The 20,104-nt window shown below is 33.6% G+C and overlaps 1 protein-coding gene across 2 annotated transcripts in view; it reads right to left on the reverse strand.

Annotated features, from left to right (window-relative positions):
- Window positions 1–20,104, reverse strand: part of LOC110999681 (max dimerization protein 4) — a 225,356-nt gene that overhangs the window by 38,947 nt on the left and 166,305 nt on the right. For both annotated transcript variants that reach the window (XM_022268867.2, XM_022268866.2), the window contains exon 4: window positions 2,970–3,084. In XM_022268867.2, coding sequence (XP_022124559.1) covers window positions 2,970–3,084 — 115 coding nt within the window. The remainder of the gene's footprint in view (window positions 1–2,969; window positions 3,085–20,104) is intronic.

Genomic DNA, 20,104 nt, shown 5'->3' on the forward strand with positions numbered 1-20,104 from the left:
CGTTTTTATCTTTCGTCAAAAAATGGAAAGGAAAATAACTTTACTATTAGTCAGAAATATTTAATACACTATTATATTTTTTTACACCACTGCCTAAGGACACTCGCACTTCCAGAAAGTTTGCAAACGCGCTGCCAGCCTTTTGAAAACTGGTACGTTTTTTTTAATGTCAATGTCTCAGCAAAAGTTGCCTTAAAGAAACGCTCAGTTGTTGAACGACGGACCTCGAGGTGATACAACATCACAACATTTGAGTGTTCATAATTTAAATTGATAAATACTTCAATATTGTGATCCCATTCATACTTACATACTCATATATATACAAGCAAACATATTACATATATTAATTAAACTTCCTTTGTAAAAATAATTCATTGGCGCCATAACACTAAAGGTGTCTTTGCATCCGTGTCTTCGACCGGTTTAATTTTATAGACAAGTACAAAAACAACGAAAATGCTGTTTGTTAGCATAGATACTATTGAATCAACAAAATGCAATTTGTAAAGAGGCCATACAGTAATGTAGCATTCATCTCGTTGCACAATTACTCGAAACTGCATTAGATTACTGTGGACATAATCACATCATGCTGACTCATCTCGCCGCGCCCGGGGCGTATGGGGGATTCATTTTCCAAGTTTTCATAGCAATTTTCATATTTTTTATGCAGCTAATTCGATTTATGTGTAACTTCCGTGTAGGTATGATAGAATATTTATAAATAGGATTGATTAAAAATGTTTTTTTCGAAATGCTAATAATCTTTTAAACATGAGATTTTAGATTTTGAATTCTATATATTTTATTAGGTTGACTGGATGTTGGGTGAGCCGGTATCCTCATAAAGTTTTCTTCAATGTATGATAAAGTATAAAATGTGGGCATACAGAGAAAAAATGCACAGCTGCGATTCGTATGTATCACTCCCAGGAGCCATACTGTTTTTTTTTAATTTATGGCAATAGTTGAAACACATTGTATTTCTAAAATGCCTATGACGAAATTCTTAAAAATTCTAATTTTGAATATCGAACACTATCTAAAATGGGTCAACGCTTCCTTTAGGCGTACTTAAGAGGACCTCCGATAAACAAAGCTGCAAAGGGTTCATACAATTCCGCCCGTACTTCCGGAACGCCACTTCCGGACCCTCAGGTCTAGTTCTTAGCCCCCGGGAAGGACCCCCCGGGAAACGCCACACCCCCGGGAAACAGGAGATACACCCGGGGTGGTATGACTTTTGTTGCTTTATGAGTAGTGATAACTTATGGTCGAGGTTTTCCGTTTCATAGTTACGTTTGTAACCAGAACCATCCATAAAGCTGTCTTTCAGCAAAATTAATTGTTCTATTTAATCACTGCACTGTTACCCTGCTTAACTTAACTGCTATGAAATCGCATATAAAAACTTCTAAGTCGATATCGCTGTTACTATTCAAACTTAAAGAGTACCAGCGCTTGAAATGCGCCAGTTAGGATTCATAAACGTACTAAACGTCTTATTGGTCGTTGTGTTAGTGTTTAGATAATAAAATAAATACGGTTCTATATACACAGCAAGATATACATATTTCCGAAGTAATGAAGGCGTATGTACTAATCTCTACTCCCATTACTTCCTCAGGCGCTCACACCACATGGAACTGACGTAATGAGATCATACTCAAACGGTATACAGAACATACAGTGGTAAAAACATCTGAACATATTTTGCTGCTGATTTAAAAAAGCATTCAAAATGAAGCTAGAGGCTTTAATTTAATTTAATGCTGTAAAACCGCAATTAACAGGCTTGCCGATCAACTATTAGTGTTTATAGTACTTCACATTTGTATGTAGTAGGATAATTATTATACAGCAATTTTTATTTATTATTAAAAAATCAAATTTAGTAGTTATAAGGAATGGGCAGTATTGACGTATTTAGGGTCTGTTTCATAATGTCCGGATAAGTTCCAAATAAGCCATTTATTACTTATTGGTAGGATAAACAGTATGTTTGCGTTTAACGAATATCAGATAGCGCTATTCGTCATGAAACGCGAAGTTTCTTATTCGGAACTTTTATTTTTCGAATAATTTATGTGTTGCATAGCTATTTGGTACTTTATCCATACATTGTAAAACAGGCCCTTAGTCTAATTGTAAGAATTAAATAATTTATAAATAGACAATATTAAATACTTGGTAGCTTAGTTTTGACATCTCTTACTTTGCCATTGTATTCACCACTGTTAACCGTGCGTTAGACTGTGACCTGTGCACGTTTGAGATGTTATTGTGAAATGGGATTAACGGGTGCATTACAAGGGGATGTTGCACTAATTGTATTTGCTAGTCACATTAAGTGATATTGTTGATGCAATCATACGCTTTATTTTGATTAGTGGGCGACAAATAGCTAGTATATAATTTATTTTTAAAGAGCTGTTTAAAAGACACAGAAATCCATTTTGTGTGTCTGTTTTTAGAAGTGCACACATATAGAGTTTCCTTTGTCGATGATTTGTGTGTTGTTTGTGTTAATACTGGACGCAAAACAAAATGGCTGCTGTAACTGTCGTTTATAGCAGTTGCGTAGCTTCGACATTTTTGTAAAAAAATCTTAATCCTTTTAGTTTTCTACTAAATATACTAATGTTATACATCTACATTCAGTATTATTTTCAATTAATCCACATTTTTTTATTTGTATTTTCTATGTTTAAATAATGTTTTCGCTGCAAAAATATGCTATTTAGCAGTGTTTTCCAACCATTCATGTGCTCTTACTCCAATATGTAACATACATAGTTTTTAATATTAAACATTGTCAACAAAACAAAGTAAATTTTCAAAACATGAAAAACGTTAGTTCATTTTCCAATTGCCTCTCTGTGGGCCCCACGTTGGGAAACATTGCTATATAGTATTAAAAAAATATATGATGCCCAAAACACACCGTTTATTTTTAATTAACTTACCTTTATAAATCGTTTGGCCTTAGTTAATAGTCCTAGAGTGGTGTGTCGTGAGGCCTCGGGTCCCAATGGCACCATATCCTTTAGTTTTTCTAGACAACTTCTTAAATGTGCTCTCCTGTAACAAAGAAAATATTGTAAATAACAGGACATCAACCGTAAAAAAACACGAGATGATAACCAACCTCATCACATTGGTGTAATTTTTATTATTTATTTATTCACAATAATTTATACAGTATCCTTACAGTACTAAGAAAAAAAGAGGGCTCGTGAGTGCGTTGCCAAATGTTGCGATATTTTTAAAAACAAGGAAATATAATAAATATATAATAAATACTTAAGATACATATCGCTACTGTAAACTCACTGTGAGAACTTATAAAGATGTCTATACTCGATAGTAAGCGCAGTCTTTGTTGACGTTCTGTGAAACAGACTGGTTCTTGCCAATGGTATGGCACCCTTGGCTGCATAAGTTTTTTTTTAAGAACTATTATAAATATTAAATTTTATTCATCTACCGTTTGCGTCAAGAATGCTAGGCGGTTTTAAAATCACCCTATAAATGTTATAAATTTTTCAATGGCGAAATAATTGAGCTTAAAAAAGTACAAGTATTTTTTATCGTTCGCAATAAAATCAAATGCATTGGCAGTCGTTTGTCGCCAAAGAAACCGCCCGCGGCCTCCGGGGTCTCGCTCGCTTTATCAGGCGTAACTAAGCTTATTTCAAATACTGACGAATAAGTCAACGTATTTTTATATATTTTTTTAGTTTAAGACAGAACCTGTATATTAGCTTTGTATACAGATTTTAAAATCCAACACAATTAATTACAACAAGTTCGATTTTTTTGATTATGAAAGAAAACTTTTGGTTCGGACATTCGAACAACAATATGGATATTATTCGCAATTAAAGACGAAAGATGAAAAACTTGTCATACTAAGCGGTTTTATATTCGCTTTTGGTACAAACTATGATCAAAATTAAATATTTACACGTATTTTCAAATCGATATAATTAATAATACGAGATCCTCTACTTGTTCTAAATACTTTCTGCAAATGCGTATTTTCCAAGGAAATAAGTAAATCATATACAATTTTAAGATCATATAAAAACGCACACATACAATTACATCCCCACAAAGTGTGTGTGCAATTTATTATTACGTTGTCATTATTATTACATAATGTTTGTCTGTATATGGAGTGATCTGTTTTGGCTATATATTAAATAATGATATATAGGTCTTTTGAATCCGAAATTATTATATATTCATTTTGGCCAGCGAAATCGTGTGCGAAATTTTACCTTCCCGTTAATATACAAAAACCGATAAAAGGAAACAGTTTCAGTATAATGTGTTGCCGTAATGTAAGTGGACAATGAGAAATGTCACAAAAACTGCCCAAGGAAAAATTACATACGGAAAGTAACAATAGATAACAAACGAATCCTTGACATCTCGTAAGTTTTTTGACTGTGACAACATAAATGTAGAGAAAAAACAGTTTTATTCGTATTTATATATATTTAATTTGTACCCATTTATTTATTCAAATGTACATCATTCCAATAAATTTAGACTTTTGGATTGCTGTATAATGATGTAAAAATAATACTAAATAAAACAAGATGACAATATTACTACAATTTAAAAAGTTCAAAAGTTCAAAAGTTCTATATGTCTAAACCTATTTCGAAAAAGCAAATATTTTTCTATTATAACAATGAAAAAGCCATTGTCAGAAAAAATCAATTTCATATCTTTTAGCACATACAAGTTGAAAAATACGAGCAAAATTGTTTCGAGCCGCCATTTTACGTCACACGTCAAAAGTGACATTGACAGGCGCGTATCAGATGCCCAGGCGTACAGGCAATGAAATTTTATTCCTTTCATTTATGGAATTACAAGTATTTCATTTTCGGGACACCGATGCTCGAGGTGAGGTGGAATTAATGTCTTCCAATGGAACTTGACACTGACATTTTGATCATTTGATTATGGCAAAATACAAAGCTACTCTAGACGGAGATCGATTTCAATAATGGTTATGGCGACTATACTCCAATACAGAAACAGAAATTATTTTGACATTTTGAGTTTTTATGCTTATTACTTCATCAGCTTATTCTAACGCGAGAGGTTGTTAGCAAGGATACGCTATTATGTGTGGATTTTTACTTAGTTACATTTATTTATATTTTTTGTAGATGTTTTTTAACTATTTTATTTCACATTATATTTAATTAATGTTAGTTGTAGTATGACGAAATAAATTAATACAGGACAGTGTTATTTAAGAGATCTATTAGAAATTATAATTATGATTAACATTTTATATTGTGTCTTTACGTATAGGTTGTAGAATATGTTTGTAATGATAAAGGGTAGCTCGCGGCCTCGATTGCTCAAAGTGCCACTATACACTCCCGTCTTGAAACTTTAAATATTCGCATCCCACTTTTTGCTTGATGAAAAATATGCAAATTTCGCTTCAACTTAAATGTAATATGTTAGTATTAACATACATATTCGAGCGATAACTCGTTGCCACAGAGTAATTTGCATGAATATAGTTTGACGAGCGTCTTTCTCCCAACTTGCACGGGTTTAGCTGCTCTGTGCTAAGACTTGCATAAGCGTTTAATATTGTTCTAGCGTGAGGCAATTTCAATTTTACTTATTAAGACCGTAAGCCTCAAAAGAAGACAAAGAAAGATATAAAATTAAAAGCAGACCGGTTTCAGAATATTGCAAGAAAGAAATGTATAATTCTTGTGCGTTGGTAATGATTTTATGTCCGTCAGGCCGACAGTAAATATTATTAATTATCCATACGAAACTTGCTTAGTTAATATTTTTTCATATGAGTATTAGGTGTGTTAGCATAAGTTGTAAACACGAAGTTAGTATTTTAGTTTTTTTAGCGGTCTAGTATTGTATTGCCTCTTTTAGTGTAAAAGCCTCCTCCATATTTTTTTATTTCTTTTACTCTGATCTCAATGCAGAATATGTTAACTTAAGTGAAGCTTAAATTTTATGGGCATAAGTCTTTCGCGATGAAAGGTTCAGAAGGCTTTTTTTAACGGATATATTTATATCCATTTTATAATCTACGGTAGTGTTAGGGACAGATTATGTTGTCTTACTGATTTTTGCTTTTACAACATAGATTGCAAGACAAATGACATTAACCGCAACAAATACATGAATTACAATCTAGCACATACAATAATTGTGGCTAATTATATTATATTAATTAATTTTCTATAGTTTCTATATAGATTCCTTAACCAATGTTTTAGTGGTCGATAGTCTCAAACTAAAAATAACTTTATTCATAGGTAATCAGGTACACTTATAAACTTCAACAGAAAAGATTATAAAATATAAATGGATTCTAAATTTACATTTACTACCAGTTCGCAATATAGTAATGATTTTACACTTTTTTCGTGTGTCCAATTCTACTACAATAGGTTTACTCGTATTAGCTCAAAAGGGTTATTTAGAGGCCTAGTTCCTGTAATATCAAGAAGTTGGGTTGCTAGAGAATTTGTATAGTTAGTTATGCAGCCTGTTTAAGTGGGGTAAGGCAAACCGCATGTACAACATAAATTGCAAGAGAAACGACATTAATCAGAACAAAGTTATCAGTCAATTACGAACAAAAAATAATTTAATGAATCGTAAAGTGTAACCGGTATAATTACCACGATTGCTCGTATTATCATAGTGAGTGCTCCCAATTTTCGTTTGATGAGTTTTTTACGAGTTCCAAGCAGTCGTATGTAATTTACTGCCTCGTAAAACGCTGCCTGATAACAATGTACTTGCAACGTATTAGGGTATTAGGACGATCTTTGTCCGAAATGTTTCCCTCAATGGCCTCTAAAACTGCTGATTTACCTGACTCGCTTTGATAATAATCGTTGAAGGGTGAACTTTTACGGTCTTATTCAAATTAAATTAGTCCACAGTATTTACTTTCAGAGCATAAAAAGTATCGGTTGTCTGAATAACGTCAAATATGACGCGAAAATGTAATAGAACTGAATTCTACTATTAATAATTTAAAACAACTTCTTTAAACTTGAACAAACACTGAAAGTGTAAATCTAGTTGGTTTAGTTTATTCATTACAAATATATAAATATTTTCTATTTTATACCAGTATATTACATAAATGATTTGTGGAAGCCGAGATTTTAGTAACAATAAAACGGATACGCTAAATAGAATTTACGTTCCAAAGTTTTTACAACCTACGCGAAAACGGCTATAAACATAAAAAACTACAAGTACATCATAATGTTAAAAGCACAGTGAGTAACGTCTCTAACCAATCGTGGTAACGACATCATTCTACTTTAACACTCTTTACAAAGAAGATGATATAAAATTGTCACAAAGTGTAACGTGGACATACACGAAATATTCAGTAGTCGGTTGTTGAACAAAGATGAACTAAAAATCTCCATAAAGTACAACGCATCAAGCATTCTACAACTAAGGTAATCAATATTCAAAACGTACATTTTTCAACTTGAACAGCGCTCTGTAAGTACGCAAAGAAACTAGAAATCGTAAATACTAAAATTGATTGGAAAGAGTATTGTACTATATAGTGTCATTGCGTAGAGAAGTAGGGTTTGTCTGTATCTTTTACCGCATTTTCCATGTAGTATTCAGAGGAGTAATATCTGCAGTTGAATTTCATTATCGGACGTCATGTTTTGCCTTATTGGCCCCAAAATACCATCCGTATCACTTCGTCCGTTGCTCCCGGCGATTCTTGAGGCAAGTTTTGTACCACCACTATGTGGAACTGCCCACTAAAGTATTTCCAAAAAAAGGATTTAAGAAAAGAGCAATGTGAGTGTCTATGGGCGGTATTACTTAACATCGTAATAAAACAACAGTTTGCCCCCTGTTCTATAAAAAAAAAATCTGGTGAGCGTCCTGCCCGTTTGCCGCCTATTACATAAAAAAATAGTCTGTATCTCAATGTATAGAAAGTATGCGTCAAGTACTTATCTAAATAACCAATTGTCTGCCAACAAAGTAGCGTTATCGTACAGTTAATTTAATATGAACACTTGACACAATCGAATTCTATGTTCAACCTAACACACGCATGTACTGTTACTACATATTTTACAATACGACAATCAGCCATATGGTAGGGGAGCCCACGATGCTAAATGGGGATTTACTCGAGCGTCGTGGAGACCTATTGGGTTGCAAAGCTTAGATGATAAGAAGAAAAAAATGTTACATGATATATACCTTTTCATCGGTGGGGAAAGCGGCTATAGATGTTTAAATATGTAAAAAAAAACTGTTGCATGGACATACTCGAGCGCGTCAGATATTGATAGCATCAATGTCCTACGTATTTTTAATAATGTACGTATGTTAATCTGATCATTTGCATGATGGGGGTGGTTGTACGTAAGGGTTAAAAATGAAAAAAAAAAATTTAATCGAGCGCGTCAGGTTTTCTAAGGGGGTGTTAAGTGCACCAAAAAAAAAGCTCTCATTCAATAATCTGACGATTTCGAGCTGACGCAAACTCGCAGCCATTATTATAATGTGCAAAAAAAAATCGCCATTTTGAAATACTCGAGCGCGTCAGATTAAGATATATATGGTTCAGATTTATATTCTAAACGTACTGTCTCATAATCTGACGATTATCTAGAGGGATTTGCCTGATCTGACAAAAAAAATATTAGAAAAACGGTTCACCCTAAAGGCCATGCCTGCAATTCCATTCCTGGGTGCTTAAAATTGTTCTTGTGAGCTCGCTGAGTTCAAAGAAATAATATTTCTATGCGTTTGAGTTCTCCCAGCTCGAAAGTCTGATAGAAGTTTCATAGAACACTATTTTTGAAATTTTCAAACCCCAATAACTTTTGAATGGATCAAGCAATTTTCTCGCGGTTGACGGCGATCGACGCATTTTTTAAGCTCTAATTATTTAATTTCATCAAAAACGGTAATCCGATATGAAATGTCGAAGTTATGTGATAGAAACACTTTTTTCGGTTTTCTTTCGTTCACGATATCTCTCGAACGAATCAACCGATTTTGACCAGTTTGGTGGCGATCGACGTCGTTTTTCAAGCTTAAAGATGGATTAGTGATGAAGTTGATGGATAAAGCCGTTTAAAAGTTATTGCAAAAAAACACTTTCAAAAAAACAAATTGTTATTTTTTTAGATTTTTCAAAATTTCTCAAAATCTATCGGTCCCCATCGGTTCAAATTCACATGAAATCTAATTTTGAGGGAAACGCGGAGAAGGAAATGTAGGCATCACGCAGCTGCACGCGTTTATCGCACGAACTTTATCGACGAAATTTTGTTATTTCGGCTTGCGGAAATCGTCAGATTATATATTTTTCAATATTCTTGAATTATTTCATTCAAAATAAAAAAAAAATTAGCTACGCTCGAGAATGTCAAGATGACGTTTTTTTTTTACAACTTTGCTGCCCTCCCCTCTCTTTACGTCACTCTCAAATTGTCAGATTAGTGGAATATACACTTTTTAGGATGTGATTAACTCACACTACCTTAATCTGACGCGCTCGAGAATGTCTGATGATCAATTTTTTTTTACTAATCTGATCCTGTATCCTTCACGGGCGGCCTTATATATGGGCCTCATATTTGGTGGAGGTACTTAACCGGGTACAAGGTATCCCCCTGTATATTAATCTGCCGCGCTTGAGTAAATCCCGAAATCCCCTCTTGGGCTCCCCTACTAATACAAACAATCGCTTTGAATCATTCTTCATCGAAACTTACGTGTTCCGTGTCTTATAACTTCAATGTCAAAACGCACTGTAATCAAAGTATAGCGCATTAAGTAAACCTCTTAATGCAATTTGTATGCACAATCGTGCACATTGCACGCGGTTAGCTGCCGTTTTTTTAATTGGTCAACTCGTGTTGGACGCACGCGATCATGTTTTGCATATAGATTGCCACCCCACGTCCGATACCAGACAAATGAGGTTTCACTGTACAGTTGGGCATTTGATTTTTTATACTGAGGGGTGACCAATGATTAGGATGTGATATGTTTTAAATTAAGTGGGTTTAAAAACAGTATCGTAGATGTGAAAATAATAATTAATATTGGATTACGCACGAAGATTTTATAAACGAATGCATTATGTGTCCAGTGTTATACTAAAGATGATATTGAACGAAATTGCTTACAAAGCCTCAATTACGATAAAACTGAGGATCTCTTGGTTATAAATGAATAGAAATAACTACTTTTATAAATAACTATTCGAGATGATTAATATATAAAAATTGAAAGGCAAAAATTATATTATTTATGTACAGGTATAATATATTAATATTATAGTATTATTTTTGGGTAATATAGTATTTAACACACTCTCCCACTTACTCACATTTACTCCCGTCTCACCATACTCACAGGGAGAATACTTGAACACTCAACACAATAATATAAATACATCTTAAATAGATTGAGAGAAACCTCAGAACAAGACCTCCTGGTAGTCTTGCGAACGGGTGGCGTAGTTTTGTTCTTTCGCGAATTTTGTAAACGTTTTGACATTCATAAGCATGCCTTAGGTCGCATCTGGACTGAATAAATGAATTTTGATTTGATTGTAAATTATAACATATAAGTTTTTCCAATAAATTATGTACTTGATGCTAGAGTTTTTGTCTGATATATTAAAGGGATTGGGCGCTGTATGCTGAAATACAGGTACATATTAATAATGAACTAGGTGTGAACCTGTATAATTAGCGCAATTATATATAAGCTTTTCCTGTGAAACATACTTGAAATATATTATTATTATTAATTAAACTAAACATACAGTAAAATATTCATGAAAAACAAAAGTAAGTAAAATTATATCAAATTACTGTCTTCAAAGCATGGAACCAACTCGAAATTAATTTGTTTTCGTGTTCACTCGTAGAAGGTAGTCACGAATACTAAAATTATTTATGACTTTTATATTTATTTCAGATTCACTTTTATTTCATTATAATGAATGCTTTAAGGCAAAATAAATTAAGCAATAACTCTAAACGTCGCTTTTATGTGCCCCCATTCATGAAAATGTTTCCTTGCTACACTAATGTGAACAAGTTTTAAATCTATCTGATATTTAGTTTCATATAACTGCGTTGTAAACATTTTTGATACAGCTGAGAATATCTGTTAATTTATATCACCTTTCTAAGCGAAAATACCTCGGTATAGTCAGTAAAGTACTAACGTAAATAAAGCCTAATTGAATTTTTAGATTAATATTTACGTAGCCTAAATCAATCGACGAGATAGCTTTAGTAAATGGATTATACCAGGGGCACATATCAAGCGAAGAGCATTACAGCAGCTGTTGGGATCAGGGGTCAGGAATGAGATGAGTCGCGGTTTGCATACAGATCTCTGACCGCTGTGACGTACGTGTTTCGCAAGCAATGAGCTGTCGAACGGTGAATGATAGATCAATAGAACCTTCGGCATACAAACTCTAGTCTCAAACTCATGTTTATTTCATACTGTAGCACAATGTAGCCGTAGCGGAGTGCTACGAAAACTACACATACCTACGATGCGTAGAGCTTCTTGCTTCGTAGTCATCGTAATATATAATTATATGATCCTTTGATTGTTTGCTATCCAATTGAAATTAACTAAAATTTTCTGCGTTGAATTAAAGTATGAGTAAAATCATGATGGAAGTTTTAAAAAGAGGCGGCGATCAATATTAGCTCGAATCTGTTACAACTTTATCCATTATCGAACTCCGAAGTTCTACATGAAAAGTTAAATTTGCTATAATTGGAGTGATTTAATTTAGAGCATTAAACGAATCGAGCGGCCCCAAAACTTCCCCCCTCGAGTTTGATAAGAGGTTTTCACTTGCGGCCATTAGATTTGCCTTATACATGTTTAAAGACAGATAAATACACTATCTTTCTCTCCATGTTAGTATAGCATACATAGCGAAGATAAGCATATTCTTCGTTTTCTTAAAAAAATATAACTTAGCCAAATGCTACAATAGCAAGTTATTTATAGATTTGTATGTCTATTCTTATATTGAATTAGTTGTCGGGAAAAATAAAATATGTTAGAAGTAAGTAGTACATCTTTGTATATATAAATCCAGTTTCAATCTAGACATATCGCTATTTCTGTGACCCAACACGCCATGTATAGTCGAAATGCAAAGCCACTTGGTGCCACGAGCAAGATACGATGCTGATTAAGAGCCTCCTCAACAGCCTTCGCGAACTATCCGCTCAATTCAACGTACGGCTTAGAACTTCGTATTACCATAATTACCCATTCTGTATAATTAACTGCGCGAATGTAACCTATTTTTCTCAAATAAGAAGAATTTGTAATCTTAGAAATCTTTCTAATCTTTATCTTAATCTTTTTTTTTAATCTTTTTTCTTTATATTATTCCTGTCAAAACTTTACGTGATGTTGTGTATCCGTCAAGTTAGCAAGTTACGTATTTTTTTTATCCCCTATTGTGTAATAGGTCTATAGTTTTAGTTTTAAGAGAGAGTTTAGGACATTTGAGTATGATAAATGATTTTTTTAGGCGTAAGATGCTCTGCCAATATTCCGATCATAACAGAACATTTCAGTGTGTCAGGCACATGAGTCTGATCACCTACTTGTCTATTAGATTAAAAAATTATCATAAAACAGATACAGAAATGTAAAGACCTAAAAAGGTTGTGACGCACACAGTCAAATACTAAATAAAGTGAGTAAAAGGTACCTAAGGATAGCTATCCGAATATTTCAACTCTTTGAACCCCTTGATAGGAAATCATTGAATATCCGGCAGCCAAATTGAAGGGGTCCAAGCAATTTTGCTTAAAATCAAATCACAAAAAGAGCTCTTCCCTAGATAATCCAATTGAATGCTAATATTCACACATCGGATAGGAAACTCGTCAGCGGTCGATGAACCGGCAATGCATTAATGAAGAAAGTTCAACAACGTAATAACCATACTAAATGTAAAGGTTCAACCGACATCAAATACTAATGATTATTATTTATACTATTGTTTACATTTGACCGATGAATGATTTGGTTTCTGAAGATAAAACTTGGACTTTTAAAGAAAAACACTTTTTTAACGGATTGAAGTTATTTATTATTGTAAACTTACAATTATTTAAACATAATTTTAAATTTAACCGACATTTCGCGTGCTTTACAGCGTCGATTGGATACCATCACCGGGGAAATAAATACAGATAATACAACATTTTCTTGTGATACTTTTTTGACATTCAACACCTTTTGTCTTCAGCCACCGTAACCACGCACGCTACTAACTAACTAACTTGGATTTCTGAAAGATAGACAATGCTTGGACACTAAATATATATATATACATATATGTATATTAGTGAGCAAGAATTTTTGGACAAATACACAAAAATAACTCCTTAAAAGATAGATATGCATAAATAATATATCAGGCACTGCAACCTTTTAAGATCTGAGCCTCAGATTTCTGTATGTTTCATGATCATTTGTCAATTTATTAGGCAAGTAGATGATCAGCCTCCTGGATTAATGCAGTTCGCCTTTCTCACGATATTTTCCTTAACGTTCGAGTGAATGTTAAATACGCGCATGGAATGAAACTCCAGTAGTGCACAGCCCGGTATCGAACCTACGAGCTCAGGGATGAGAATAGCATGCAGATGCCAATACTCAAATCAATAACTCAAGTCAAATCGATAACCTCCTTTATCTGAAGTCGGTTAAAAATTTCTTCGACAGATATACGCAAACTTTTAACGTAACTTACATAACCCAAAATTTTCAGTTTCGTGTCAATATAATACAAGGTATTTTTCTATAGGAGTTGAAATTAATACTTTATATTTAATACCAAATCCATTTGGGACTTCAATCCTTTAGGCGCATTCAAAACACGTAAGAAGCGTTAAACCTCCATTCATTAAAAATGGTACAATAGTGAATGCGGTTTTGTTTACTCTTGAGTAGTCTGGTTTCCTCCTCAGAAACTGAGTCGGACAAAGTATTGAAGTCATAGAAAGCGCTACGGCGATAGCACTAGGGGCGTTCACACGAGAGGCGTTAATTACACGCTGAAGCCTGAGTTTATAATTGCCCTATTGTTTAGGTGAATGGAAAATGCTATTCTTCAAAAGGATTGCCTTTGTCGGCGTCTCAAGATACGAACAATTAAACATAAGTTTAAAGTCTTTTTAAGTGCTTTTCAATTTATTTCCTACTACAGTAACTCCATTACTGTTGGAATCTAAGCTAAAATTTTCCATACATCTATAACATGTTATCACTTACACGAGAAAAACACTTACATTTGACGTCTCAAGATATGAACAATTAAACATAAGTTAAAAGTCTTTAAGTGTTTTTCAATTTTTTCCCTACTACGGTTACTCCATTGTTCTTGGAATCTAAAATTATTCCTTACATTTATTACTACACATTACTATTAATATAAAAATTATAATAGAGCATAGAGATCTACCAAAAAAGCTTAATAATAATTTATTTATAAATAATCATTAATTTTCAACAAAACTTATATATTTGAAAACCCGCTGAAATAGAAATGTTTACACACGTCGTGGTTAATAGTCGCGTGTCTGAAAACTCCTTACACTACCTTTCACCACGCCACTGTAAGTTTAGATTCAATCTACCCCGTTAGAAAATTCTCAACAAATGTAGTTAGAGCGAGTCTACACGAACTGATTACATAACTCCAAACTTGAAGCGTATCTCCCACTGTAAGTAGAATAATGGCTTCGTGTTTATACTATACTAAATGCTTTCATTATTATTATTGAAGTGAAACTTCTTTGGACGCATGAGGGTAAAAATTCGGAGAGATCGTCACGGAGATATGCAGCGTTTTTGTCGAAGAAAAGGGAGAGACAGATTGAAACCGATTGAGAGAGAGTGAGAAAGGGCGATCGAGAAAAATACACGCTATTGGTTGATTTATTCGTTTAGTAGTTATATAATAGAACTTTAGATGGCAATTCTGTCGCATAACGTCTTGTGCAGTAAACGCAGATTGATTTATTTATTTATATTATTATTAGCACGCATACAGTGTGTAAACAGAGAGAATATAGACATACATGGAGTTATCATATACTGGTTCATGATCACCTATTGGGGCTTTTACTTTGGTAATAATTTATTTACAGAGAAGTTTCACTTTTGATCTTTAAAGTTTGTACGTACGCACTTATTTATATAAATGCTTTCATATCTGAGATTTTGGGCCCTACAATCCTAAATAGGTCTCGGATTGCATCTGTTTTTTCATACACTTCTGTGTCTGACACATGTCAGCGATATTTGAATGAAACATGCCGGTTTACTCACAATGTTTGCGTTGCCCTGATTCGAACGCACGATCTAAGAAGGTCGCACGCACTAGACAAACACTGCTCTTCAATTCTTTACATTTATTTTCACTTAAAATAAATAAAGAAACGCTTTTGTCCATAGTTTAAAAGCTTAATTCCAGATATATATTTTATTTATCACCTATATATCCAAACTTAAATAAGAAACTTATAGAAATAGGTCTATTAGGTAATGCCATAGACAATCAAATCCATATAGGATTGACTGTCTTTATTCTAAAATATATTTACGAATATAAGCTTTTATTTTAAGTTTTCGTTTAAGTTCTCTAACGGCTTCGTTACACACAAGTCTTTTAAAAGTTATACCTAAAGATTGTTTGTGAACTGCCTAATGAAGATGCATTTACGAAGGAATTGTGCTGACGTGTAGGAAAACAAGCAACTTCTGAAGCTTTTGAAATCACTCCTTGTTTGGGCGAAGCTTGAGCGAAGCGTTTATTAAAGCTAACAATGTATAAACTATTAACAGTAGTTTGAGAGAGCCAATTTTCTTCTTTAGTTATTCTATCATAACATGATTTCCGTTAGAAATTACACTGGAAACTTGTGTAATTCTTCAAGCTTGGTAATGGTATTTAAATAGATAAACATAGACCATAGACACCAATTCTAGTCAACATAGACAAAGCTCACTTGTTTCAAGGGGCAAAGAGCAAACATAATTTTAACTAATACATTATAAAGCCCCCATGCTTTCTATTTCAGAATACTTTGATTTCACATGAATTGTATGTTGATACGTGCCTTTTGACGCAAGAACTGAAAAAACATTTGCTATGTTATAATGTACTGTCTTAACACAAATTAATTTTGTTATGATAAAAATTATATAATTTACTCTAAGTACAGTTTTAGATTAATACGACACCCTAATGGACAGAAAATACGTGTAGGATATGTTTCCACCACACTATTAAAATATATAATAATATCGCCGCCCATGGACATTATCAATGACAGACACTCGCGCGATGCCGGCAAAAACATCGGAGCAATGGCGCCATTCAGCAGCCATTCTATTTATATATCACAGAGCTCATAAATTAACAACACCAAAGTCAAATCAGTTTCAAACCATTAATACTTGTGGTTTATTTGATAATTATAATGACTTTTGAATAGAATCTAATTCGTAGATCGTTTAATATTGCGGTTATTATTTTTAAGGTTCTGTGGCATAATGACAATGGCAGCTGATAGTAGCACCATTGTTACGACGTAATAAATTGGTTTTAATAATAATAAGTATGAAATCACTATAACTATCGACTATCAAATATGGATAAAACCACAAGTATTAACCGTTTTAAACTGATTTGATTATGACATTGTTAATTTAGCTGTGTGACATAATGACAATGGCAACCGACATTGGCGCCATTGTTCTGATATAATAATATAATAATAAAATAATGAAACTAGCGGAAGTAAAACGAAAAGATCGTACATAAAAGACCTGAATAACCTTAATATCAAATTATCAAAAAACTTATTTTAACAAGTTGTATTTTAGACCTTAATTTGTACTATGATATTTGCACGGATTCGACCACGGTCAAAGTAAGTGACAATACATCTGACGCCACTTGACTATGATTTATGATAGCTTAAATCATAATCTTTCAAAAGAAAGTGACAGTTACTAATTAATTTCTTTAACGTTTTACAAAAGACAAATATAACTTAATAATATAATATATAATTAAAGGTAAAATTCTACGAAAGACTAGGCGGTATGGTCGAAAGACCTTTGCGCCATGGGCGAAAAGAAAAAAAAACGTAACGTACAAATATAATGTCAACGACAAACACTACTAACACATCTGGCTGTTGATTTACAGCAAAAAAATAATCTCGTTATCACAATGGCGTAGATAAACACAATAAATCTGCTGGAGCGGGTTATCCTCCCGCGATAAATATTATTAAAGACTCACCTCCTTTCCACTCGTACATTTGTTTCAATAATGCATATTGCGACATAAATTAATACGAATTGTTCTTAGTAGTAGGAGAATTCAGTGAAAATTGGGGAACGTCAAGTATTGTTCATATTTAATTCGGAATATTTTTGTTTGCGTTCTTGTTGATTAGAAATAATATAATCAGCGCCGATTTAAAAACGTTAAAGACAAATTTCTCGGTTATCCGCGGGGCTAGTGTTAGTGTTCAAACTCAAAATAAAAGACGTTAAATTAATTGTAAATTTATATATACTCTCAGTTCGCAAGTCAAGGGCGTAGAGCGGGCAAGAAGAACTGGCAAGAAACTCTCCGCCACTCTTTTTAATCGCCAAGTGTTGAGTCATACAAATTGTTTGAACTGGAGCAAAACAATCCCAAGGATTCGTATTATTTAAATATTCGACAAAATAAAAAGCTTGATTGATTAATTTAGGTTTAAAGGGCCTTGAATTTAATGTTTCTAAAAACGAATACAATTTCTATATGTGGTTTATCTTCTGGAGCCTGTATGGTCGTACACTTAAATTTCGTTCGGTACGTAAAGTGGATTTCTTAATCTAGCCATTAAAAAATCATGTCGCAATGGCCTCAAGCGTGTTTTTTGTAATAAGTTTTCTTTGAGTTAAGTGTAGGTTTTATAATCTTACGTTTAAGTGACGCCCCTAGCATTCAGTTAATTAAGTCGTGGGTAAAAAAGTTTACAGCGATGGAATGTTGACTGAATCATTCAATTCGCCCGCGAAATAGATATGTGCGATCGATTCAAAGTATTGATTTGTAATGCAACCTTTTTTAAATATTACTATTGTGTAGTAGCCTGTGCAATATTTTTATTCACCAGTATTGGTATAGTGGCTTCTCGACATAGAGCTTGTGTGCGTTCAAATCTCTGCGCCAATGGATTTTCTATATATGTATAAGGCTTAGGACATTCTTACGTTCAACTTCTGTTTGAATTCTGGTTATCTAATACTACAATACTTAAATAAACTAAAAAAAAGTTTGATTTTTATTAATTACAGTAATTGTTATATTTTTATTAGTACTATAGTTGAAGACTTTAAATATGAAAAGTTGACGCATTTACTTTGCGTAGCAATACATTAACTATATATGATGCGTAAAAAGATTATTTGAACAGTATTGGCCTAGTAGATTCAGCGTGCCACTCTCATTCCTGAGGTTGTAGGTTCGATCTCCGGCTGTGCACCAATTTTCTTATGTGTGTATTTAACATTCGGTCGGACGATGAAGGAATCCATCATGAGTAAACGGGCTTGCCTTAGGCCCAAGAGTCGACAGAGTATGTCAGGCACACGAGGCTGATTAACTTAACACAGAAATCTGAAGCACAGATATAAAAAGTTAGAGCCACTGATTTTTATTAAATAAGGCTATACAGATTCGTATCTGGTCGCAATTACGTAATGTTTTCATCGGGACGGTTAATCTTTTTGGGAGGCGGCCAGCGATAAGCGAAGTGTGCACATGCAGTCATCGTTACTTTTTACAGTGGACACAAGTGTCGCAGTAAAGATAGCGGGCCGAAGATACGGCGCGCCCCTCACACCGAACGAGACATTTCAGCTTTTCCATTTTTGAATCCATTCTATTTGTTGGAAGATAAGCTTTTGTTCGAAATTTAAACGTTTCGAGATCTAAACAAAAATACGAAACAAAAGACGAAACGACGGTGTAATCCAGTTGATCGTTATTAGTCAAAAGCCTTCCGCGACGATATGCGTCATGATTACACCCCTAATAAAACGCACTGTTAACATTGTCTGCATCACACAAAATTACCAATTAACGATGTAAGTAAGAGAGTGTTAGAACTGTAATGCAATTTACGAGAACCAAGGATTTGGTTAAATGCTGAAACTTTTTCTAAGCCATTTAAAATCATTTCTCATTTGTGTTCTGTGTGAGAGCCGGCTGCGGCCACTAAGCGCCGATATTGGGAAAGGCGACGATTTATCGACGTAGACGAATCACGACCGGAATGTCTACGGGTGCCCTAATGCCTCTTTAAATGGTTATATTTATTGTAATGTCCGTTTGGAACAAGCTTGAAAGTTTGGTTACAGTTGCACTATTTTCTATTGTAAAATCTTATTAAAATAATTTAATGTGGTCCTTTGAGAAAAATAATGCTTAAAAAATTTAATTGTTTCAATCAAACATTTGTTCTTTTTTATATACCCTTTTATAATCCGTAATAAAACCATTCCAAATTTCGTCACAATGTAAACGTTTGTTTAGTAAAGTAATCGACAGGTTTCGTCCTAAAATTGTCGTGAATCAGGCAGAGAAGGCTGACTCCGTACTTGAAAAAAAAATTGATAGACAAGTACGGAGCGTGCGACAATTGGCACTCAAGTAGCTTGCTGCCAGAAAGAGCAGGAATGATCAGCGCGGACCTGTCTGCTCCTCAGCATAATACTGAGCTAGGCTAGCTAGCCTATTACAACCAAAGCACACATGCATTACATACTTAAAACGTACCTTGTTATTAAAAAAATGTTATCTCTCATTCGTTTTTAATTTTTTTTGCTTTGATTATTGTTATTTTGTGTGTTTTTGTGTGTGTGTTCTGTTAGTAATAAATATTGTCTATGTCTATACAGGCTAAAAATAAAATAATATAAAAGCGGAGTGCGTGTGTTCGCT

This window comes from Pieris rapae, chromosome 9, assembly GCF_905147795.1.
Source record: "Pieris rapae chromosome 9, ilPieRapa1.1, whole genome shotgun sequence".
Lineage (NCBI taxonomy): Eukaryota > Metazoa > Arthropoda > Insecta > Lepidoptera > Pieridae > Pieris > Pieris rapae.